At 42.6% G+C, this 25,722-nt stretch overlaps 1 protein-coding gene across 1 annotated transcript in view; it reads left to right on the top strand.

The window, feature by feature from the left end:
* The window catches only part of RAB38 (RAB38, member RAS oncogene family), a 62,635-nt gene that overhangs the window by 15,767 nt on the left and 21,146 nt on the right, over positions 1 to 25,722 (top strand). Inside the window, exon 2 of the mRNA XM_061120289.1 lies at positions 9,422 to 9,702. Within this exon, the coding sequence (XP_060976272.1) occupies positions 9,422 to 9,702 (281 nt within the window). The remainder of the gene's footprint in view (positions 1 to 9,421; positions 9,703 to 25,722) is intronic.

Raw genomic sequence — 25,722 nt, 5'->3', positions numbered from 1 at the left:
TCATTAAACCTTTGTCCAGTGACATAGACTATACAACACTAAAAATTCACCCTAAAGTAAACCATTGAATTTGAGGGATTGTGATATGTCAGTTCACCAATTATAACTGTTAGTGTATCGCTCTGGTGGGTGATACTGATAACAAGGGAAGCTATACATATATCGGGGCAGAGAGTATATGGGAAATCTCTATACCTTTCACTCAATTTTGCTGTGACCCTAAAACTGTTTTCAAAAATTTAAGTCTCAGTAATGATAAAAAATAAACAGATAAAAAAGACTGAGTGCTTGGTACTGATCAGCTCAAATGAACTCGACATAGTAATTCATAAAATATTGACCACAGATTTCTGCATATTCTGAGTTTTCAAGACATTCCAATATTTGTATTTATCTTCCAATTTGTAACTGTTGGGAAATTGTTCAAATTGCTTTAAATCTTGTGTGGGTCACATAACATGTGAGCAGCCCAATCTCCCATTTTGGCACCTGTTTTGGGTAGCAGTAGATTTAATTAAGCAAATTATAGAGTGACAACAGGGCTTTGGATGGTAACTCTGGCGGAGGTGAACAGAAATTAAAATACAAGTAAATCTCCAATCCTGACCACCTCGGCCCTGCAACTTCGGATTCACGTATCCAGCTGCCTACTCACCACATCTGCATAGCAGACATCTCAAACCTAACATGTCAAAGTCCCAGTCGACTTCCGTAAAACCTGTGCCTCCCAAAACCTGCTGCATTTCAGCTAATGGCAGCTCCACACTTTCAGTAATTGAGGTCAAAAGCTTGGTAGTCCTGCCTGGGTCATCTCATAAGTTATAGTTCACCTGTCTTCTCTACCTCCAAACTTATCTGTAAAACGGCCAGTCTAGACCATCTTCACCGCTGCCCCTGTGGTCAGCATCATTTTCTCTTGCCTGGACTGTGGTTTCCCCACTTCCAGCCTTGACTCCTGTGTGTCATCCCTCAATGCAGCATCCATAGGTATCCATTTACTTCTATCGGTTCATGGTTCCCATCTGTGCAGTCTTTTAGTACTTTCCTCTTTCATCCAGAAGAGCAGGTAGCCTCAGGATAATGGCCTGAAACTGTCAACAGTCTGGATCCTGTGATCCGCCTGCCTCGTCACACATTCCTCTCCTCCTTTCTCAGCTCTCTCCAGCCAACAGTCTCCTCGTGTTCTCCACACGCTTGCCAGACCCTTCTGAGCCTCAGCATCTTTGTACTTGCTGCTCCTCCTGTCTGAAGCCCTTTTCTCCTCAACATCCTAACGGCTTGCTCCTTTACTTCTTTTTGGTCTTTACCCAAATGATACCTTCTCACCGAGCCTTCCTTTTCCATCTTGCTTTACTTTACCCTGGCCTCAAGTGGCTCAGCTGGTAAAGAATTCGCCTGCAATGCAGGAGACCTGGGTTCGATCCCTGAGTTGGGAAGATCCCCTGGAGAAGGGAAAGGCTACCCCCACTCCAGTATTCTGGCCTGGAGAATTCCATGGACAGTATAGTCCATGGGGTTGCAAAGAGCTGGACGTGATGGAGCAACTTTCACTAGCATACTCAATTCTCCTTTGCTGCTTTATTTATTACTTATTTGACTGCATTGGGTCTTAGTTGCAGAGTGCAGGCTCCGTAGTTGGGGCACGTGGGCTTAGGTGACCTGCGCGGCATGTGGGATCTTAGTTCCCTGACTAGGGATGGAACCCACATATGTCCTCTGCATTGCAAGGTGGATTCTTAACCACGGACCACCAGGAAGTCCCTGCTTTTCTCCCTAGCACTTTTCCCCAGATAGTGTAATATTATGTGTATCTTACTGTTTTTGTTTACTGTGGATCTCTTTTTACTAGAATGTAAACTTCATAAGGGCTTCCCTGGTGGCTCAGTGGTGAAGAACCCACCGCCAGGAAGGCAACAAGTTTTAATGGTTTTTTTCCCCCTTAGTTGCTGATTTTTTTCATTGCATGTTTCTAGTGCCTGGAAATTCATTGGCATTCAGAAATTTTTGTTAGATGAATGAAAATAGTAAAATGATAGGACACAACTTAAATAAAGTAATTTCAGTGGGAGTGGAAAGAAAGTGATAATTGCCAATGACATGACAGAGGATGATTGTTAAAGATTTGGTAAGCCTGAAAGTAATCACTGGGAGAAAGTGAAGAGTCAGGGGTTATTTCTTCACTCAGCAGGGAGATCTTGCTGACCACCTACTAGGTGCACAGGTCAGTGTGTGTCAGGGGGCTGCAGAAACTTGGCTCTGGCCAGGGAAAGAGGTTGGCACTTTTGCAGGGGATAATTATCCAAGGTTAATTCTAGAATAGAAGCCTAAGTGACTTGGGAAAATGGTGATTGATTGACACTTTTCTGTCACTGGTTCGGTGGAGCAAAGGAGTGAGGAGAGATGATGAAAAAGTTTCAGAACCGCTGCCAGGGGGTCAGATGGGCTCTTGAAAGATGATGAAACCATGCTCTCCAGCAATAGTCTGACTCTGGTCCTTGTCGGCGGGCTTCCCTGTGCCTTCAAAACCTGCTTATACCACAGTCAATTCAGTGGCCATTTAATCTGCGTAGCAACTGGATAGGTTTTTTTTTTTTCCCTTTCTCCAGATCCTTCTTCAAAGTTCATGTTTACTTTTGGTTTTATCTACCTGCTTTTCATACCATTTCTCTCTAGAAATAAAGAGTATACCTTGGTGTGGTATAGTTTTAACCCTTCTGATTTTGCCATGACCCCCAAAATATATATTTGGAATAAATTGATTCCAAAGGATTATTTCTTAAGATGAGATTATTTCTTAAGATGAGAATTACTGTGAAAGCACAACATTCCAGTCTGAAATTCATTGCAAAGATACGCACATAACCCAGTTGGAATAATGTTAATTTTCTCCATCGATGAACATCTATTGATTATTTACTGAAAACAAGAGTAGAATATAGAGTAAGTATATTAGTAGGTGGCACTGGCTCATGAATATGAGATAATGCTGTATTTTAGAGGCAGGAAGAATTTTAATTTCAGTTTATTTCTACCACCATACTTGGAGCTCTTACTATATCCAAATAGTGGAGAAATAAACTTCAAATTTACAGCATAAAATGTGACCAGCCTGCTCTCCAGGTTTTTGAAATGCCAAGTTGGAGACAGAAGCATGAAGACACATCATGGTAAGTGTGAATGGACCAGGACAAAGAAAATGCCGTGGGGTCATGACAAAGGGAGCCAGAGTTCCAGCCGGCGGGTTGTGTGAGGTCTCAGGGCACAGCGATAGGATACACAGGATGTGATTGAAGGTGAGAGGGGAGATGTGGAAGGAATTCAGACTTTGGGAACAGAGCTGCAATGAAAAAAGGCCAGGAAAGCCAGAGAGTAGTGAAGGATGTGTTCTGGGAAGGACAGCTCATCCGGCATGGCTTGGCTGTGGAGTTTGGAAGGAAGGGACAGGAGAAGAGATTGGAATGGTAGTTGGAGACAGTCTCCAAATGTGTAGTCTTCATTTGAGTGTCTTTTTTAAAGCATGGAAGAGTCACTGAAGGGCTACAATGGCAGAGAATAATGGTAATATTTGTATTTTGAAAATGATTCTGATAGAAATAGAAGTTTTAAGACTTAAGCTGCTGCTTCTGCTAAGTCACTTCAGTCGTGTCTGACTCTGTGCAACCCCATGGACGGCAGCCCATCAGGCTCCCCCATCCCTGGGATTCTCCAGGCAAGAATGCTGGAGTGGGTTGCCATTTCCTTCTCCAATGCATGAAAGGGAAAAGTGAAAGTGAAGTTGTTCAGTCGTGTTCGACTCCTAGCGACCCCATGGACCACAGCCTACTAGGCTCCTCCGTCCATGGGATTTTTCAGGCAAGAGTACTGGAGTGGGTTGCCATTGCCTTCTCCCAAGACTTTAGCTAGGGAGGGCTTAAAGAAAAAACAAACAGTTTCCTAGGCCCCACACAAAAGCAATACAATAAGAATCTCCGAGGAGGATGCCCTGGGGACAGTTGTTCTGTAAATACTTTGGGTGATTTCTTTTGTCCCCCCAGCCCTAATGGGATATGTGTTAGTTGCCCAGTCATGTCCGACTCTTTGTGACCCTATGGACTGTAACCCTCTAGGCTCCTCTGGCCATGGAATTTTCCAGGCAAGAATACTGGAGTGGGTAGTTATTGCCTTCTCCAGGGGATCTTCCCTACCTAGGGATCAAATCAAGTCCCTTGCACTGCGGCAGATTGTCTACCATCTGAGCCACCAGGGAATCCTCTATTGAGATATAAGCTTACTCATTTTGAGTAAGTTTAAGGTGTATGACGTGATGATTTCATATATGTGTACACTGTGAAATCATTACCACAGTGAGATGGGTAACGTCTCTATCACCTCACAGAGGGCCTCCTAGCTGGCTCACTGGGTAAAGAATCTGCCTGCAATACAGGAGATGCTGGAGTTCGATTCCTGGTTTGGGAAGATCCCCTAGAGGAGAGCACAACAACCCACTCCAGTGTTCTTGCCTGCAGAATCTGATGGACAGAGGAGCCTGGCGGGCTACAGTCCACAGGTCGCAAAGAGTCAGACACGACTGAAACGACAGAACACACACACCTCACCAAATGACCTTCTTGTGTTTGCTGAGAACATTTGAGACTTACTCTTTTAGCAACCTTCCATTATGTAATAAAGTATTGTTGACTATAGTCACCGTGCTGTACCTGAGATCTCCAGAATTTATTCATCTTATAACTGGAAATGTGTACCTTTAACCAACATCTCCCCAATTCTCCCACCCCCTAGCCCCTGACAACCACCATTTTATTCTGTTTTTATGAATTTTTGGCTGTTATGGAGTTTTTAGTTTCTGCATATAAGTGAGATCAAATGGCGCTTTCCTCCCTCTGTCTGACTTGTTTCTCTAACATAATACTAATGTTATTGCAAAAGACAGGATTTCCTTCTCTTTTATGACTGAGTAATATTCTATTGTACATGTATATAGTTGGTCCTCTGTATCTGCAAATTCCACATCCACAGATTATAAAGGACAGAGTGCATTTTATAAGGGACCTGAGCACCTGCGGATTTTCATATGTTTAGTGGGTCCTGGAACCAATGTTCTGTGTGTACTGAGGGATGACCACACCACATTTTCTTTGTCCATTGTTCTGTCAATGGACATGAGTGTGCCTGTTCAAGGTAGTGATTTCATCTCCTTTATATATACCCATCAGGGGATTTCTTGTGCTGCCAGAACAGCAACTGTCTGAAGACCTGTGTTAGTTATATTTATATTTATTTTAAGGGGAAATGGGGGTGATAATGAGATGCCGAGAACCTCAGGAACTTTCAGGGGTCCAGATGAGGGCTTGAACTGGAGCAGTGAGAGTGCTGGTGGAGCAGAGGGGCAAAGCCAAGAGCCCCTTTTGAACTAGAAGTGTGGGTGGGATGTGGGCTTGAGGAAGCAGCTGGAAGATGACTTTAGGGACCACTCTGGTGGCGGTGTGGATGGTGTTTCTGGGAGCCAGCACACGGAACACAGGGAAGGTGGGAGGCAGGTAACTGGATGTCTTCATGTTGGGGAGGCTGATCAAACGGGGTTGGCCAGAGGCAATAATGAACTTAATTTGGGTGTTTAATTCAGTTCCTTGTTTTACCCGTGAGGTAACTGAGACTCTGAATGATGGAGTGACTAATTTGAGGTCACACAGCTAGTTGGGTATTAGAAAATCCTCTTGTTATTTTTATACCTGTCTAGAAGATTCACTGCTTGGTTATGCTGAGAGCATCTAGATACCACGATTAAATAGTTACCAGGTGAAAAATGTTATTAAATACACACTATAGTAGTGTTGCTGGTGTATGTTTTTATCTGGATCCATGACAGCAAACAGGCCATTGCAGGCCGTTGGAAGAGGGAACCAGGCCTTGATTTCATGGTGTTATCATGGGGCTTTGTGCATGTGTGCTAAGCCTCTTCAGTCATGTCTGACTCTGTGACCCGATGGACTGTAGCCCGCCAGGCTCCTCTGTCCATGGGAGTCTCCAGGCAAGAATACTGGAGTGAGTTGCCATGCCCTCCTCCAGAGGGTCTGCCCAACCCAGGGATCGAACGCGCATCTCTTATGTCTCCTGCATTGGCAGGCGGGCTCTTTACCACTAGCACCACCTGGGAAGCCCAACATAGGGCTAGCGGGCATGAAAACAGCAAGCAGACTTAGAGATTGGCCAGAACAACTTCATTTTACAGATGAGAAAACTGAGTCTCGGAGAGAAATATAGTTGTATAAGGCTGCACAGGTAACAGGGGATTAAAATGAAACCTCCTCCCCCCGCCCCACTCCCGCCTGCCATCTTCTGACCCTTCGACTTAGTGATTTATGTGGGAGGGTATCCAGACTCTTACCACATCCATTGTACTAACCTTTGTGATTTGGCTGATTGCTTTATCATTTAATATCCCTTGCAGCTGAAAACTGAATCATGAGCCATGCCTACATGGCTATGGAGTGTGTGTTTATGTTTGACAAGAAATGGGGACCTACGTGGAGAACCAACTGATTTTCAATCTGGGCCTCCAGTATGACACTGCTTGGCTTAGAAGTTCCTTGAGGACAAAACTTCTGTATCTGCAGCACAAATCACAGAACCTGGACCATATCATCTATTCAATAAATGTGTGTCAAATGAGTGATTTGACCCCAGTGGCATTTTTTTTTTTTTTGAACTATATTCTTTGTTTAAAAAGTAAATCACCTGTGATGGATTCATCAGGTCTCTACTTGGTCCACATGTAGGCACTCACTAAGCATCACATGGTTCTCATTCTTTTCTTAAGAAACAGCGGAGAGGGCTGTCAGCTGACAAAGGCACGGTAAAATGAGTGCTGGAAAGCCCTTGGTCTGAATGTGACCTCTTGCTGGAATGCCAAAAATACAAACTTGCCAAGTCTCCTGGCCCAGTGACCTCCATATACAAAGGTCTTTTCTTTCTAGAAACAAGCCTTTTTCTTCTGGTTTCTGATCTGACACACATACCCTCACAAACTCAAACATACACACACACACAATCCCTACGCAGGTGTTAAGTCTATGTAGTGTGTGCTTCCTTTTCTTTTTTTTTTGTATGGACCCTTTGCCATATATTTGAAATGTAAAATCTTTCTTCTTAAAGGCTGCCTTACTGTACTATGAAAACCCTGGACAAGCAGATTATTGAATAACCCATGACTTTGCCCTTCATCTGATTATTTCTCTGAAAGGGATCATAAGACATCCTGAAAAAGCCCAGAGGCCTTCAGAGTTCCGAGCGATCACAGAAGGCCTTTTTCCCCTGTCTTCCTGAAATGTCATGGCCTCCCTGATCAGTATCAAAGGAAATCACTGTATGCATGAGGATCTAAAACAGCAGAGAAAGGAAATAAAAGAAATTTAGAACTCATTTGGGGAAAATGAAAGTTCATCTGTGGGCTTTGGGTCATATGAGGAGTATTATACCACTCTGTTTCATTGACTAGATGATTGTGGGGAATTTTTTAGAGTGCTGGTATAACCCAAGTAAGGAATATTTTAGGACGGTCATGTGGTGGCCCTGGCAAAGTGCTCTTCTTTCCAGTGATACGTGCTTGAGGACACAGGCTCACACGCTAGGTGAGGAAGCCTTGACCTTCATGTGTTTTCATTAAGTGCTTATGGGTCAGTTCCTCTTACAATCTGCAGTGCTAATGCCAGTGTGAACATGACCTATGAAAGAATTTGGTAACTTGAATTAAAACTCACCGTCACAAAACCTTGAACTCAAATGCTAAGTGTCCTTAGAGGTATGTTGACCTACAGATACATGCCAGGGTCAGCATTTTTTTTTAAAGAGAAGTTGGCTTATTCTATACACACTTGACTTTGTTTTAATTTCCGAGACTTCATAAAACTCTGAACATGGACAGATTCCCAAATCACAATAAAATAACTGCCTGGTCATACACTTCTGGAATTTGGGGTTCAGAAAACATAAACCCAGTCTTCAGTGTCTCCCATCTTCAGCAGTAGTTACCTGTGGACAGAGTTACAAGCAATAGGATTTTTTTCATATTTGTTGATCAGCTCAGATTCCTGTGATAGGCTTTCACAAACTCTGGTCTAGAACTCTGATTTCACTACATTTGTCATGTTGTCTGTTATAATTTTTAACATGCTAGAGAAAGGGAGGAAAAACTCAAGTTCCAGCTAGTTGCAAGGGACAGTGCTGGGTGCTTTACACACATCAATTCATTTCATCCTCATAACAGTCCTGTGAAGTGCATATTATTATTTCTGTTTTGCAGATGAGGAAGGCTAAACTTATTGTGTTTAAGAAACTTGCTTATATTTCATTTAGAAAATTAAGAATCAGAGCAAAACTGATTCTAGCTGATTGGTCTAAATAAGACCAATCCATTTATTTATTTACATATTTATACGTTAGAAGGCTTTCCTTATCCAATAGATTACAGACTAGTTAAGGGTATAGGTCATCTAATTCACTGTCATATTCCTAGCAGGTAGCTCAGAAACTGGCATCAATGGATAAACAAGTGTTCTGTTCAGCTGAGTTGAATGGGACACTCCTGGTACATAAACCCAGGGGAGAGATAGTACAAGACCATGGTTTATTAACTGAGGGTATTCATTGTTGGTAAATAACTATGAGCTTTGGATTCAAAAAGCTCAACTTTGGATTGTAACTTCTTAAGCTTGCATCTGTATAATCTGAAGAAGATACTTAGCCTCTTTTGGTCTCACTTTAAAATGGGAATAATAATTGTACCTTCATGATTATTTATGGAAATCACATTTCTGATGGTTAGTGAATGTACAATAAATGCTAGCTATTACTATTATCCTTAACAGGAGTTAACTGTGGATGCCTCTGTAACATACTCATCTAATTAGTACTAATTGTCCCACTAAAATGTAAACTCCATGTTGGGAGGTATTTTCATGTTTTAATCATTGTATTCCAAATATTTAGAACAGTACTGTCCAGTAGAGCCTTCTATGATAATGAAAATGTTCTCTATCGGGGTGTTTAATACTGTAGCCACAACCACATGTGGTTATCAAACACTTGAAATGTGACTGAGGAACTGAATTTTAAATTTTGTTTCATTTTAATTAAACCAAAGTAGGCATATGTGCTAGGGGTATACTGTATTAGCACAGTTCTGGAATGTTGCATGGTTCAAGGATATTTCAATAATTACTTGTTACATCCATGAATCCCCTTGGGATTAAAAAAAAAAAACAAACAGGAGCTTCCTGGTTGTATATTTAGCACATTTTTTATAGATAAGCAATGAAACACTTTACGGAGTGATCTGCTCATTCTGGAAGCCTTATTAGGGTCCAATATATGATTCAGTTTACAACAGAAATGAATTTTTATTTCTATTTCTTTTTGGTGTTAGGTCAAGAAAGATTTGGAAACATGACACGGGTCTATTACCGAGAAGCTATGGGTGCATTTATCGTCTTCGATGTCACCAGACCAGCTACCTTTGAAGCAGTGACAAAGTGGAAGAATGACTTGGACTCAAAGTTAAGTCTCCCTAACGGCAAACCAGTTTCAGTGGTTTTGTTGGCCAACAAATGTGACCAGGGGAAGGATGTGCTACTGAACAATGGCCTCAAGATGGACCAGTTCTGCAAGGAGCATGGTTTCGTGGGATGGTTTGAAACATCAGCAAAGGTAATGTGACCTTAAAGGATTAACTTATTGTAGGCAGGATTCACAAAGAAAATGGCATATAATCATCATCGTTATTATCATAATAAGAGTGTATGTTTGTTTAGCGATTCGTAGTTCTCAAACTGCCTTAAGCTCTTTCTCATTTCAAGGGGATGGGTACACCTGTGACACGATTTAAGGTGTTTGAGGCTAAGCCAGCAAAGCAACTTGTGTATGATCACACTGACAGTATTCAATAGCTGTGTTCGTGTATGGAGTGCATATGCTATGTCAGTGGGATTTTTGTGTGTTTTCTCATTTAGGCCTCACAGCAGCCCTGGTAGGTAAGGATGATTTTAGTCAATGAAAGAAACAGGCTTCACCTTCAGTATCAGTGCTTTATTCAAGTACTAGTTGACTCCATCAACACTTAATATGTTTCACTGTGTATCAGGAACTGTGCTTTGCCCTAGAAATGAAAAGATGGCCAAAACACAGAACTGGCACATTGGGAATATTGGAATAGTGGGGTGAGAGAGTGGGTGGCAAATACGCCTGTAAGGAACATATTGTGGCTTGGCGCTGCTCACACTCCTGGTGGCAGCGAGTAGCAGGAAGTGTGGGCCGAGCCAGGGCCGGAAGACGCAGAATCCAGTGTGAGCTGGTGAGAGGCTGACCCTCCCCTCTGCACCCCACACTGTTATCTGATGTGTCAGGGGCACAACTTTTAATCTGCTCCCTTCGTCTCTGCGTCTCAGTATCAGAGAGAAAATAGTTTCATCATACATTTTGGAAAAAATTTTAAAAATCATAAATTAAAAGTAAATGGTTCAAAATATTTTTTCTGATATGTCCTATGTGCAGATATATATAAATATATATATATATGTTTTACATTACCAAGGTTGCATTCTGCATAGCTGGAAATCACAATTTTTCCACTTATTTATTTGTGAAATACACATACTGTATACTTGTGGAGTACAGGCACTTTGCTAATTGTTTGGGATTCATCTTTGAGTAAGATAGGCATCATCTCTGCACTGAGGGAAATTAACACTTAGGCCTTGCTGTGAACCTTTGAGCGCATGGTTTGGAAATACAGCTTGAATAGACATCATTTAAATAGGCTGAAAGAAAGAAAGTGAAGTTGCTCAGTCGTGTCCGACTCTTCAGGACCCCATGGACTGTAGCCTACCAGGTTCCTCCATCCATGGGATTTTCCAGGCAAGAATACTGGAGTGGGTTGCCATTTCCTTCTCCAGGAAATCTTCCTGACCCAGGGATTGAACCCAGGTCTCCCGCATGGTAGGCAGACGCTTTACCATCTGAGCCACTAGGAAATAGGCTGAGGAGGAGCCTCTGCAGGATTTTACACCAGAGGGAAGAGTGGTCAGGTTTGCCCTTGGGGACTCGGAAAGACATGGTAGATTGACAAGGTAGTTATTGCATTCTTATGAGAAAACGACAAAGCCTTGAGCTAAGGTCATGGCTGAGAGATTACAGAGAAAAACCTGATGTGAGACTATCACTACAGTGAAAACATGAGCAGGAAGACTAAACAGCTGCTTGGGGTGGGAGGCGCTGGAGCGGGAGGTCGAGGCGGTGATGCCTCTGTCTGACCTCTTGTTTCAGTCTTTGGTGGAGGGTCTCAGTGCCCGCCTTCTCCCAGTGCTGTCTCTAACTTGGCCTTATGTTGAGAAAGTTTTACTTCTTGGTTCCTTGTTTTCCTTCTTGAGGCCTCAGCGTGCTTGTATGTGCTTCCCCTTCTTTCCTTTTAAAGCCCTTTGCTTTCCTTATTTTTTTTTAGGATTTTTTTCCTTAGATTTGGGACACAGTACCTGTTTTCTATTTCCTGGCTCTTATTGAACCTTGTCGGTTTGTTTGTTTCAAGAATTTATTGTTGTAAAGAGAGGTCAGCCAAGTAATACTCATGGATATGATTAAGTGATGGACATTTAAGGAACACTGTCTCCTGCCCCGCCCCCCACACCAAATGTCACATGGAATCTCGGTTCCCTGACCAGGGATCGAAACTGTGCTGCCTGCATTGGGAGCAGAGTCTTAAAAGCAGAGTTTTAACTGCTGGACCTCCAGGGAAGTCCCAGAAATCGTACATTTTTAATAGCCTGGTTATTGGGTGTTAGTCTGACTTTTTAAAAAATTCCAAAATGTGGGTGAATGCATCCATTTACCCATTCCTTAGCCCCATACTCAACTTCATTCCACAGATCCTTGAATATTCCTTCAAATTCCTTTCTTTCCTAAGAGTCTCCAGTCCAGAAGCCTCCAGGCACAGGGGTAAAAGACCAGAATTTTGGAGAACCCGTTTTCTCAATTAATTACCTTATACCTGGAGGGCAATCTATATTGAATGACTCATATTATATAAGGATATATTTAGATCCATCATTCTTTCATTCAGCAAATGTTATGGAACACCCGTCATATACCAGACACTGGGAACAGAGAAATTTATGAAACAGGATCCTGGCTTCATGTATAACAATAACAACAAAACCTAAGTAAAAATATATGGATATATCTAATATATATTGGGTAGCCAATAAGTACCAACAGAAAAATAAGAGAAAAGGAAGGAAGAGGCCTATGAATTTGTGGGGAGGGCTGAAATGTCTTGTGGGACAAGGACTTTCTTTCACTTCACGCTGACATTCCTTGCACAATGATTGCAGTGTCAAACTCTACTTAAGGGCATGATGTTAATTAACTTAAGGCCTGGCTGACCCACCATGCACTTCAGTGCTGTATTTCTAATCCTCCAAATCCCTGAAAGTGTAAACTTTGAAGAGAAGCTTTGTGCAGAGAGAGGGCGGAGGGAGTTTCCCAAGGCTAAAGGGCACTAAACTGCTAATATGACCAAGAGGATACAAGGCCTCACTGTAGAAGGTGGAGCCTATACTTCTCTCGGCTCCAAGCATACTGCTGCTGAAACCGTCTTTCCGAATGTCTTAATAATGACGATGGCTTCCCAGAGCCAGGCTAGTTTTCAGAGTTGACACCGAGATGTGCAGAAACAATCCTGCAGCAGAAACAGTACTGCAGCCTTGATTAGTCAAGTTGTTCCCCAAAGTCTTTTTATTTTTAAGATCTCTAATAAAGCTCTGCTTCCTTTCTGAGCATAGTATTTCAGCGTTTACAAAACAGAGACCCAGCTCAGACCGTCTGCCTGAAGCTAAGATGGCAGCATTTGGAGGCAGCCACCAATCCATTCTTTGATTACCTTTGGGATCCGGGAACATTTCCCATAAAGATCTTTGTCTTAGAAAAGTGTCTCTCCTAACAATGTGAGTCCTCTTGGGTGACATCATTATCAGTCTGGTGATAAACATCTGATTTTCATTTTTTTAATGTTTCCAAAACTTCTAATGAGCTAACGTCCACAGCCTCTGGCTTTGTTCTCCTGCCCGCCTCTTGCACAAATCCTGTGGGCATCACCAGCAGTTTGACCATGCCCGAAGCTGAAACTGGCAGGATGTTAGAGGAGCTTGTTCTCTAGACAAGTCTGCTTTCTGCTGCTGACCCCACTGCCAAAGTAAATTTACTCTCTTGCTCTTCAATCTTCTCAAGAAACTTTCTGCAAGAATTTTCATGTCGTGTGCTATTGCTGGAATAAGCATGGTACCCTCTGGCTGTGAATTAAGAGAGGGAAAAAAAATTAAAAATAAATGTATGCTAGCATCTTTGGTTTTTCACACCATCTCTCCAAATACCAAAAGCAAAGGAAAGAAAGAAAAGCAGTCTCCTAAGTCAGGTTTTCTTTAGTATACAACCTTTGCATTCTCTTCTTTTCCTAGCCATGTTTAGTTGAATTCTGCCTGGGGATTCACCGATTCACCACAGCCAGGTAACATATAACTGGGGTGATCATATGTCCCATTTTCTGAAACATTCCTGAAATATGCCTGGGGTCCTAGCACAATTATTTTTAACACCTCCGTTTCTGGTCTGTAATTTAATTTACTTGGTCAACCTGTAGGTCAGGAGCCCTGATGCATCTCACTGTCCACATCATACTTTATAATAATGGCTCTTATGCATTTTTGTGTCCAAGCCCGGTGTTTATAATATGCTTTGGTAGATTTGTCTGTTTAGAATGAGGGCCATGGCCTGCTTTTGCTAGAGCATTCCCAAGATTGAGAATCCTATATTCTGGGCCTGTATCAATGGCTGATTACCTGGAGCCTTCTTGATGCTTTTTGCCTGAATCCCCAAAGCTACTTCCTTTGGCTTCACTCTATGGCCAGATCCAATTACCTTTTAGAGTTCCTGTAAGATTAAATGACCCAGGGGTCCCTGGATGTTTTGTGTCTGATCTCACCACACACATACCCCGCCTTGTCCCAATCACTTGTCCCCACAGCCCACCTGCCCACGTGGTGTCATCATCTGTCGCTGACTCTGATGCTCACAAAAGCTGCACTCAGGAGGGTCTCTTTCTACATCTGAGTCCTCCCAGGCTGCTCCATCTTGCTCTTATGCCGTGGTGGTTCCCATGAGGTTGTGTTCAGAAACAGGACACCAGGAAAATGCCATGTAGATGGGAAATAATGGGGCGGGTGGGATCTACCCGAGTGGCGACAAGAACAACCTCAGGAAGAACTGCAGTGTCTTCTGTTCATGCAGCCTCCACGGCATGCTCTAGTTCTGCCAGATTTCCTTGTCTGTTTCTATCCTATGTATAGTGACCTTTAGGCCCACCCTCGATCTCAGAATATTCTAAGATCAATGGGTACCCTAGAAGAAACTTTTCTAACATTAAACTCTATTGAATGTTAGTCTCTTCCCTAAAACTAAAAATCGAAATGTTGATGTGTGGCCTGCTAAGGGAAGGAATATACCCATTACTATTATCTGTAAGACATTAGTAGTGTTTAGAGGGAAGAGAAGACTCTTGAGAGTTCATTGGCCAACAAGGACATCAAACCAGTCAATCCTAAAGGAAATCAACCCTAAAGAAAATTGAGTATTCAAAGGAATGCTCACTGGAAGGACTGATGCTGAAGCTGGAACTCCAATACTCGGGCCACCTGGTGCAAAGAGCCGACTTAATGGAAAAGACCCTGATGCTGGGAAAGACTGAGGGCAGGAGGAGAAGGGGATGACAGAGGCTGAGATGGTTGGATGGCATCACAAACCCAACAGACATAAGTTTGAACAAACTTTAGGTAATGGTGAAGGACAGGGAAGCCTGGCATGCTGCGGTTCATGGGGTCACAAAGAGTCAGACACAACTTAGCAACTGAACAACAAATAGCGGTTTCATGGTGCAGCGAAACACCTATTTTCCCTGCGTTTTGGAAACTGCTGCGTTTCCTGCATTTTCCAGTAACTGCTGAAAACACATTTGTTATCTTTGGGGAGTTTCTCACTAGGGAAGGCTCACCTCCCCAGAGAAGAGCCCATAAAACTTTCTTCTCCTGCTTTCTTTGCAGCTAGAAAACAGACATATGACCTAGATTCCATCTACAGACTGATTCATGAGTGAGCAACTAGAGGATGGAGGTGCAATGCGGAACCCGTTTTTCCCCACTCTGGGGAGGGTGGTGTCAGAACAGACTTCCATTCTTGGGGGAGAGTGTGGTTTGCTGAGTCCTATGCTGGATGCAGAATCAAGATCCGGTCCCAGGAACAATTGCATTCAAGCTGAGTTCCTCAGAGCTTTGCAGATTCCAGGACCCGGTGTTCAGTGGTGGCTGGTAGCAGTGCTCTCATCTCACTTGTTCTGAATGGGATCTGAGTTTCTGGAAGTTTAGGCTCAATCTGGTTTTTCTAGACTACTGTTTCTGTAGCATATGGAATAATTCTGCAAGCAACCCAACAAGCCTTGAATAAATGATTTCATGTTTAGCTAGCATTGACTTCTGAGTCTTGAAAATTCGAATTAATGAACATGATCAAATGGATTTGAGAAAACCAACTTCACTGTCCCCTTTGCTATTGGATTTCTCAGGCCTTTGATATCTTATGTGCATTCTGAATCTCTAGTAATAACAATGTCTAGGTTCTTCCTGTCTGCTGTGTGTTAACTTTGTGTAGAATTTTTTATGTGTATGGACTCATTCAATCCTGGCATGATCCTACAGAGTAAGTATTAATGTTACTACAATTATAAAAAAAACATTGAGATGAGACCTAGGCGATTTCTCTAAAGCTATATAGTTATTACCTTATTTCTTTGATTCTAACAGACACTTTTTGTTACTCTGTATATTAGGATTTCAAAACCAAGATATGTCTCTAGTCAGTGTGGATTTCTAAAATGATGGCGTGTCACACGTGTAGTGGCATTTTTTTTTTTTTTTTTTTTATATTATCTCCTCCAAAAGGGGACTGTCTCAGGCATCAGTCTATGAATGATTTTTGGTCATATAGAACACTTCGCAAACTAATAGAACACGTTAAGGAAATGCTGTGAAAGGGAAAGACGGAAGGCAAAAGGAGAAGAGGGCAGCAGAGAATGAGGTGGTTGGACAGCATCACCAACTCAACGGACATGGATTTGAGCAGACTCCGGGAGATAGTGGAGGATGGAGGAGCCTAACGTGCTGTCGTCCGTGCGGTCACAGAGTCAGACACGACTGAGCAACAGCAGTAAGGAAATGCTGGCCTAGAATTCTCTTGTAAAGGGAAAGTTTTCTGTATTTCATTGTTGTATTTTTTTTAAACTTTTTTGAATTTGTTACAATATTGCTTCTGTTTTACCTTTTGGTTTTTTGGCCTTGAGTCATGTGGAATCTTAGCTCCCTGACCAGGGATCAAGACCTCACCTCCTGCATTGGAAGGCCAAGTCATAACCACTGGACTGCCAGGGACATCCTGTATTTCATTGTTTAGTAAGCTTTTAATCATTATCATTATTATTGTTTAATTGCTCTGAAAGCTGAAATAAGCAGCAGTTAAGTGGCTCATTTTCTAGAAAGTGCTTAAAGAGTAGGATCACACATCATTTATTTTTATAGGCGTTTAGAAAATATGTAATTAGAAATACAATGCATTTATACAAACCGGAAATGCATCGTTGAGCTTGGGTATGGGTAGATGGTTAGTCTAATTCATTTTTTAATGAACTGAGTATAGGACATTATTTTTTTTAAATCCTTTTATTTTTCAATTGAGTAGTAAGCAAGCCATCTCTGGCTTAGTTGAAATTTTTAAATGTCAATCCATGAAAAAATTCTTGATAGTCACTGGTGCATTCATTGATTCGACACAATTTGTATCGAATGAATGACTGTTCAAGTCTGTGCTGTGAACAATGTGTATTAAACCTTTTCTGGGCTCAGAGCATGCTTTTAGGTGCCTGTTCTTAAACTGTCAGAATTTCCTATGGGAAGTAGATAAGCCACATTTTAGGCATCAGTCTCCAAAGACTATTTGGAGTTGTAGGCTGTGCCTCCCCTGAGTTGGTTGGGGGTACAGCATGTTTAACCCAGCATTTTTAGCCAATCTGCTTAAAGCTGGTTGTACTTACGAGCATAAAAGGAAGGACCCAATCTGAAAATCCAAAACCAGAGCAAAGTTAGAAGGTATCATTTACAGGAAATGATGGCAATGGTTAAGAGTCATGATCATTTCATACAGTGACCACTAGTCTGTAGCACAACTGTTTGAATTATCATTTCTGACAGATTCTTAATGCCCTGCATGAAAAATGGAATCATTGCTTGAAACTGAGAGTAGCTTAAGTATGAGTCTCAAATTCAAGCAACTTGTCTGTTTAGGAGTCAGTATAAATTAAGAATAACATTTTAATTTTTAACTGTAGCTAATTAGTTCTCCTGAGGTTTTCTAGGTCTATGCTAACCATTTGCTAGGTAATATGAAATCCAACTAAGACTAAGACACTGTAGGAAAATAAAGACAGACAGAGCTTATGACCACAGCTGGGTGTGCGGGAGGCGAGGAGTTGCATCTGTCACCCTCTCCTGCCGGGTTCCCATTTGTATTACCTAGAGTACAGGCCCTGCCTGCCTCATGCTTAGACAAGTGCTATAGACTCCAGACCTCGCTTGAGGTAGGCTATACAGCATGATGCTAAAAATTCAACCTACCCAAGGAATCACTTTGATTTTTTCATAGTCCAGTTCAAGAATCTTCCATAGGCTGTACTTCTTGATTCACACTTGGACACCTGAAAGCCAGTGTCAGCCAGCGATGACCTGCGGGCCAGATGTGGCTGCCCCTCCATAGTAAATGCAGGGGTATCAGAGCCCAGCCTTGCTCACCGGTGCCCTTGTCACCTGTGGCCGCTTTCCTCCTAACACCTGCAGACTTGAGTAGTTGCAACAGTAGCCTGTGGCTTTCAAAGCCTGAACTATTTATCATCTGATCTAACCCTCCACTCCTCATGTCTCACAACAGCAGCTGCTTCTCTTTGTGCTTGTGGCTTTACATGCAATAGCTCATCCTTAAAAGAGTCTTGTAAGTCCCTTTATTATTCTTGTTTTATGGATGAAGGGATTCAAGTTTAAACTGGAGAACATAAATGACTTGCTAAAGACCTCACTGTTGGTAGGTTGTAAAGTTGGGATTTCAAACCAGATCTGCTAACTGTACAGCCAGCCACCACCCTGCACAATCTTATAGTCTTTTCCAATCTAGCCTTATTATATAATAACTGTTTATGGAGCAACTGATACGTGGTTGACTAGAGACTGGGACACATAGATAAGTATTGGATTGGCCAAGAAGTTTGTTTGGGTTTTTCCACACTGTCTTATAGACATCCTACAGTGCACAGTTCACACCCTCAAACACACTCCCCAAAAGAATGATTTGGCCCCAAATTTCAATAGCCCTGAGCCTGAGAAACCCCACATACCATGCTTTATATTAGAATTTTCTAAGTCCTCTAAGAAAAAGGCACTAATTGAATACAAGTTACTGTTGGTTGGCAGTTTTCTCTTAAGGAAAATCAAGTAGGTGGACTTTTGAGTTTTGTGTGTTTACCAGGTAGGCAGTTGTATGAAAAAAATTAGGAGATAATTCTTTCCAAATGATAACAGTTGTGGGATTGTGGGATTGTGGGTGATCTTGTTTTCATGTTTCTGGTTTTCATCTTTTAGTGTGATTATGTTGCTTTTATAATGACAAAGATAAATTTATAAATAACGATATAATCAAATTTAAAAAAAGAAACTATTGAGGCTTCTGTAGCCTTTTAAGGATTCTCTGCCTGAGGGGTTGATGCTAAGGGACATGGTCTGACACATGGTGGAGTTTTGCCTTCTCTGTTTCCCACCCACCTACTACTTTAATATCTGAATTTTAGTATTCCCAGTATTCATCTCCATGCTTTTTCATGCAATTCCTTCTGCTTCAGATGTCCTTCTCTGGTCTTTGTCTTGGGTAGTTCCAGACATTCCACGTCTTTGTTCCCTTCCTACCCACACCGTACAGCCTCTACAGATGTTTCCTTAAGGGACCCCATCTCTGCCACCTACGTGTCTGCCACTGAGATGTGGCCCTCTGCTGGGCCAGCTCACACCATGGGCTCAGCCCTCCCTCCGGACGATGGGTGTTGCCTACAGAGCTGAGGCAGGCTACGAGTCTCTGAGAGGCCATGTCTCTCGGAGCCCAGAAAAACCACCTTTTCCTCAGCTGGATCCAGGCTGTAGGATCACCGTGGATTTCTGAACCTGAGAAAGGACTCTGAGAGGCACAGAGGGGCATTTGGGCAGAGTATGGTGAGTGTGGGCATGGATGCCATGCAGGTAGGGGTCAGGCTCTTGCCTTGGACCCAGAGGTGTGTGGTTTTGGGCCAAACACTTAATCACGCTGAGCCTCTATTTCTCATATGAAAAATGGAGTTGTCAATCAATGATAGTAAGTGCAAAATGCCTGGAAGATTAGTATGCAACAAATGGCTGGTCTCTCTCTTAAAAAAAAAAAATACACATGTGTGCAAAAATCGCTCCCAGTTTCAGAGGCTTCTTCAGGATGCTTGTTCTAGAAGCAGCCTGTGGAACCTTCAATTGCTTAATTCCTCTCTAATGATATCTTTAGAAAAATGTGTTAGGATCAGAGGACTTCTGGAGAAAAAGTTCTATTCAGCTGGGGCAGGAATTTTATGTTGGGATAGAGTATCAGACCCAGAAAGGGAACAGGGAGCTTTGTCAAACGAAACTCTCCCCTCGGATTTTTGCACAACCCCTCTGTCGACAGTACGTTACTGTCAACCCACCCCCTTTGAGGATCTCTGCTTGTATTGAGAGGTGTTGTCCCTGGGAGTGTGTTGCGCTTCTTCATGGTGTGGAGGCAGGACCTGGAAGCTGGCAAATGAAGGGCTTGATTCAAGGAAGAGTGGAGGCTGAAGGAAGGACGTGTCAGCTCTGTTCTAAAGGACAGTAGAAGAGTTCAGAAGGACTTGGTGGGTTTCCTGGTGCCAGGACAGGGCGCCAAAATTCAAGGCAGGGAGAATCTGAAATCTTTGTCGGATTTCCACGTTTTCACCTTTAAAAACCCTATCCTATCTGTCCATCATAATGATTTCTGTAAAAATCTTTTAAAGGAAAAAGGCCTGTCTTTCAGGATTTCCAGGAGGAAGGATACTCCTAAGGTTCTACCCTCTCTGGAACTTAATCTGCAGCAGAGGTGAGAGGTATGGAAAAGTGTAGGTGAAGCAGGATGGGAAAAGCAAGTAGAATCCAGTACCTTTGGGGTTGAAAATATTGCCTGGGTGCAGACCATGACAGATATGTCCTATTTGGTCTCTGATTTTCACTAGTAAACCATGGCTGCCATTCCCTGACTCAAAGAATGATTAAATACAACCAGACTCTGCTTCTGAAATCAGCTTTCTTCCTGGATGTCTACCTCCAACATGGCTTCTTTCCAAACCGCAGACTTCCAGGTCCCTCTGGATCTCTGCTTGGATCTTACCTCGACGACTCTTCAAATCCAACGTGTTGGAAATGAAATTTATTAGCTCTTCTGCAAATTAGATCATCTTCATGGGAGACCTCACATTCACCCAGATATTTGATCCATACACCCATAGAACCAGGTTACTTATCCTTCAGAAAGCCCAAATTCCTGAGCAAAAAAAAAAAAAACCCCAAAACCCATCGTGATGCTCTTCTCTGCCTCTCTGAGTCTATCCCTGGCTACTTCCTACCTCTGTTTATCCCCTAGTGATACTGAGATGCATCAAGTCCCCTGTTCACATTTTGGAATTCCTTCTTCCTGGAACATGCTTCCTACAGTTAATTGACCTGTCCTCCACTCTTCCTGCAGGACTCAGCTCAAGCATCATCTGCTACTGACTCTCAGATAGTCTCTCCTATCTCTTACCATTATGTTGAACTTCTTTCTCTATGGACCTGTCTCCCACACTGCACTGTGAAATCCTCCTAGTTACCCATCCAAGTGAACACTGATCACTTGGTCAGTGTTTATTGGCTGGAACAGAATTTTTTTTGCTGCAGTGCTTTTCAAGCACTTATTCAGAAGATTCTTTTTTTTTTTTTTTTTTTTTCTGTATTATTCTTTCTCCAGCCTGTTGTGGTGGTATTTCTGTCCATAGAGAACTGTGAAGAAGAAGCAGAAAAATTAATTTACTGCTGTATTTCCCAGGAGCATACCACATTATGTAACTCCTTTCATCCAGAAAGTTCCCTAGACACTTTGTATGGCAGGGAGATTGCAGGGTCCCACAGCGTGAAGGGGGGATAGAGGAGAAAACCGAAGTCGAGGGAGGCCGTCCCCCCCAGTGCCTTGGGCCCAGACTAGCAACTGTAGACTTTTTCGCTTGGTGATTCCACTAGCGTTGCCCAAGAATCTACCATCAGCCTGTGGATTTTATTAGTCAGCATATTCCTCCTTCATACCCCAGAACCAGCATCGAGAAGTTTCGTCCTCATTGAAACTCTCATGTACCTCTCACTGGTTTCAGCTATTGTCATTTGAGCCACACACACTATTGTATTTGTCTTTTATTTTTTAACTAATAAACAGAGTTGCAGAGAGGATTTTTAGCAATTTTCATTGAAGAAACGAGGCCTAGACTTCAGATCTAGGCTAGAACTCTCTCCAGTGATGTGATTCCTGAATAGAGTCGTACATTAGGAACACCCGAGGAGCTTGTTGAAATACACTGCAGGTGCCTTGGCCCTAATCTCAGAAATACCCGGAGAGGCAGAGAATGTGTGTTTTTGGAAAACAGTCCTTTGGTGATTTTGATATGCACATGCTGTTTTATACTTGCCCGCTCACTCTTTCATTTATTCCTGATATATTCCTTGAAGACCTGTTGTACATCATGCACTTTGCTAAGCACTGAGGCCCTGGTGATGAAGGGCACAGTTTCTTCCCATTAAGACGTTCTCAGTTTCCTGGAAGAAAACTCATGAATAATTACAATATAGTAGGAAGTTCCAGAAATACCAGTGGACTCTGCAGGGCTGTGAGAGCGCTTGAAGGAGAAGGTGTTACCGCTGCCTGCGAATGAGGCAGCTTACTTGGTATTTGTTCTGAGTTAGCAAGGATAAGGGAGAAGGCAATGGCACCCCACTCCAGTACTCTTGCCTGGAGAATCCCATGGACGGGGGAGCCTGGTGGGCTGCAGTCCATGGGGTCGAACAGAGTCGGACACGACTGAGCGACTTCACTTTCACTTTTCCCTTTCATGCATTGGAGAAGGAAATGGCAACCCACCCCAGTGTTCTTGCCTGGAGAATCCCAGGGACGGGGGAGCCTGATGGGCTGCTGTCTATGGGGTCGCACAGAGTTGGACACGACTGAAGTGACTTAGCAGGAGCAAGGATAAGTCCCCAAAGGAAGATCCAAGGAGACTGCCGGGAGGAGCGTCTTTTTAACAGGTCTGTGCAGAGGGGCATAAGGAAACCGCTTTTAGGAATCCCTGGGTGTTTTAAAAAGCAAGGAGAGTTTCTCATCTTTAAAAAAAAAAATTGCTGTTGAAATATACTTGATTTACAATGTTGCACTATTTACAATAGCCAAGACATGGAAGCAACCTAAAATGTCCATTGACACATGAATGGGTAAGGAAGATGTGGTGTTTATATACACAATGGAATATTAGCCATAAAAATAATGAAATAATGCCATTTGCAGCAACACAGATAGACTTAGACATCATCATGCTAAGTAAGTCAAGACAAAGACAAATATTATCTTTACCCTCAAATATCTAAGTTAGAATGTGTCACTACTGCAGTTACCTAGCTTTATCAGCCATCAGAAAATTGTCAATACAAGACCATGGAGACTTACTATTAAAAATAGTGGTATGACATCCCCTATATGCAGAATCTAAAAAGAAATGATACCAATAAACTTATTTACAAAATGGACTCATAGACTTAGAGAATGAACTTATGCTTGCCAGAGGAGAAGCAGGGCAGGGGAGGGGTGGCTAGGGAGTTTGGGGTTGACATGTGCACACTGCTATATCCTCAATATATTGTCAAGTAAAAAAAAAAAAAAGGAGTTTCAAAATTAGTATGTTCCCTATGTAAAAATAGAAATCTATACATACTTAGAAAATCTGGAAAGTTATACTGCACATTAAACTTTTATAAATGGCAGGCTTTGGGAAGGATTTAAAACTTCCTATTTCTACTCTTTCGGATTAAAAATAAACTTTTACAATAAAAAATGGATAACCAACAAGATCTTACTGTATAGCTCAGGGAACTCTGCTCGATACTATGTAACAAGCTAAGTGAGTAAAGAATTTAAGAAAGAGTAGATGCATGTATACACGTTTAACTGAATCACTGCTGCACACTCCAAACTGTCACAACATTATTAATCAGCTACACTCTGGGAGAAAATAAAAAGCTAAAGAATAATAGAGACACGTGGAAACTAAAGTCCAGCAGGATTTAAGACTCTCGCCCAAAGGAGCATCAGAGCTAGGATTTAAACTTGGTCTGGTTGATTCTGGATCTACCTGGTGCCTTCCTTCCCACCTTTCTACTCTTAGAAGCGTGGGCAAGGCTCTGTCTCCTCTCTCCAAACCATTGTCAGAAACCTCTGGAAGGGGTTGCTTCCTTGTTTCACAAGGGGGTTTGTGGCGGAGACATGTCTGCTTTCTTCCTCCGTGTGTTCCCCGCTTTTTTGTGTTGATTTGGTCTGTTCCCGTTTTGTGGTCCTTTGCCATCCTTGAAGGACCCTTAGATTCATGAGCGGCAGCGTTGCCCCCCCACGGCCTTGTTCCATCTCTGCTTCGCTGACTAGTGAGGTATTGATTTCTTGGGAGAACCTGCTGGGACAGGGGATGGAGGGGGAGATCAATAGTCCATTAGACAGAAGCGGGAAGCAACAGCAGCTGCTTCTTAGTCAGCCTGCTCACTGACCTAACTTGCAGAGTGCTGTTCAAAGATGAGGTTAGCCTGGGGTGTCCAAGGGTGATCTCAAGGGATGAGATTGTTCCTGGAATAATATAGCAAAGCCATGGACAGAAAGATCGAGAGCTGTAAATCCACGTCCTTGAACTAAATGAAGTGGAGCCATCTTTTGAGAATAAATTTGCCTGTCACAGGTTGCTTCAAGGGAAGGAAATTCTATTGAGACCTTTTCTAATTCTTGGGTCACTTTGAATTCTCTAATGTAAGCATGATCTTTGTGAATCGTGAGGCAAGTCATTTAGCTTTCATGTTCTCTCCCGAAATGAAAGAGAGGGGTGGCCACAGTGGGTGCCTAGCTGTGCTTGCATAGTATGTTTCTGAAACATTGTATAAAATTCCGGTTTTACCTGCTGCCTCAGCAGGCTCACGTGGCAGGTCTCCCTGGTGAGTCCCTTTGAAAAGGAAGGGTTTCTTGGGAAAGAGAAGTATCATTGTTTCCTGTGGTTATAAGTATAGTTCCATGTTTCAGATTTTTGTAAAGAAGGCCAGACATGGGCAGTAAATTTAAATTATCAAAGTCTCAAGGGGTCTTGTGTTACCACGGTAATAGAAACCCATCCTCAGACCCCCATTATCACATCATTGTGTCTTCTACCATTGCATGGAAACCCAGGAAAAATTAGATTTGGAGAGTACTTCAAAATCATCTTGTCATCTAACTCCTTATTTTATAGTTTCCTTTATTCATTCTTTAGAGAATCTGAGTACCTCTCCTCCACGTGATGGACACTGTTTTAGGCTGCAGGATTAGGCCTGGGCAAAACAGATCAAATCCTTGTCTTCTGAGAGCCTGCATTGCAGTGTAATTAAAAGATAAAAGATAAATAAATAAGTTTGTCTGGTAGAGCTAAGTGCTAGGGGGTTCCTTTGTACAGAAAAGGAGCCTAGAGTCACAGGTATGCATGGGGATTCAGAGAGGAAAGCAGTTTTAGACAGGTGACTAGGGGAGATTTCACTAGGCATTTTTAGAAGAGGGCCAGCATTGAATTGTTTAGATTTCTGGGAGGGGAATGGTCATGGAAGAGGGTTTAGCATGGGCAGAGCCACTACGGCAGGACCCGGTAGCTGGGCTTTGCTAGGCTGACAGAAATGAGGTAAGAGGTGATGTGGCCAGTCTTTAAAGCTTTGTGACAACTTTGGGTTTTGCTCTGAGTGAGATGAGAAGACATCTGCTTTGATCAGTGCTATGATTTTTATTTAGACCATTGTTCTGGTGGTTACGTTGAGCTTGGATTATAGTAGGAAAGGTTGGAAGCAGGAAGTCAGCTAGGACTCTATTGCGTTATCTAGGGAAGAAAAATTCTGAAGAATAACCAAACTCTACATGCTTTAAAAAATATATTTTATTTTTAACTTTTTGGCCACGTGTGCAGGAACTTAGTTCCCTAACCAGGGATCAAACCCACGCCCCCTGCAGTGGAGCTCTGAAGTCTTAACCACCGGATCACCAAGCAAGGGCCTACATGCATTTCTGAATATAGAGCAGACAGGATTAACTGATGAGTTGGATGAAGCCTATGAGAGAAAGAGGACATTTGGGGATGGCTCCCCAGTTTTTGTTCTGAGCAGCTGGAGAAGTCTAGCTGCCACTGTCTGAGCCGGAGGTCCTGAGGCCGTAGGGAGACCTATAAGGATTCCGTTTTGT

The sequence above is a fragment of the Dama dama genome, chromosome 2 (assembly GCF_033118175.1).
Source record: "Dama dama isolate Ldn47 chromosome 2, ASM3311817v1, whole genome shotgun sequence".
Taxonomy (NCBI): Eukaryota; Metazoa; Chordata; class Mammalia; order Artiodactyla; family Cervidae; genus Dama; species Dama dama.
The sequence above is the reverse complement of the archived record's forward strand: the minus strand, read 5'-3'. Positions and strand labels throughout refer to the sequence as shown.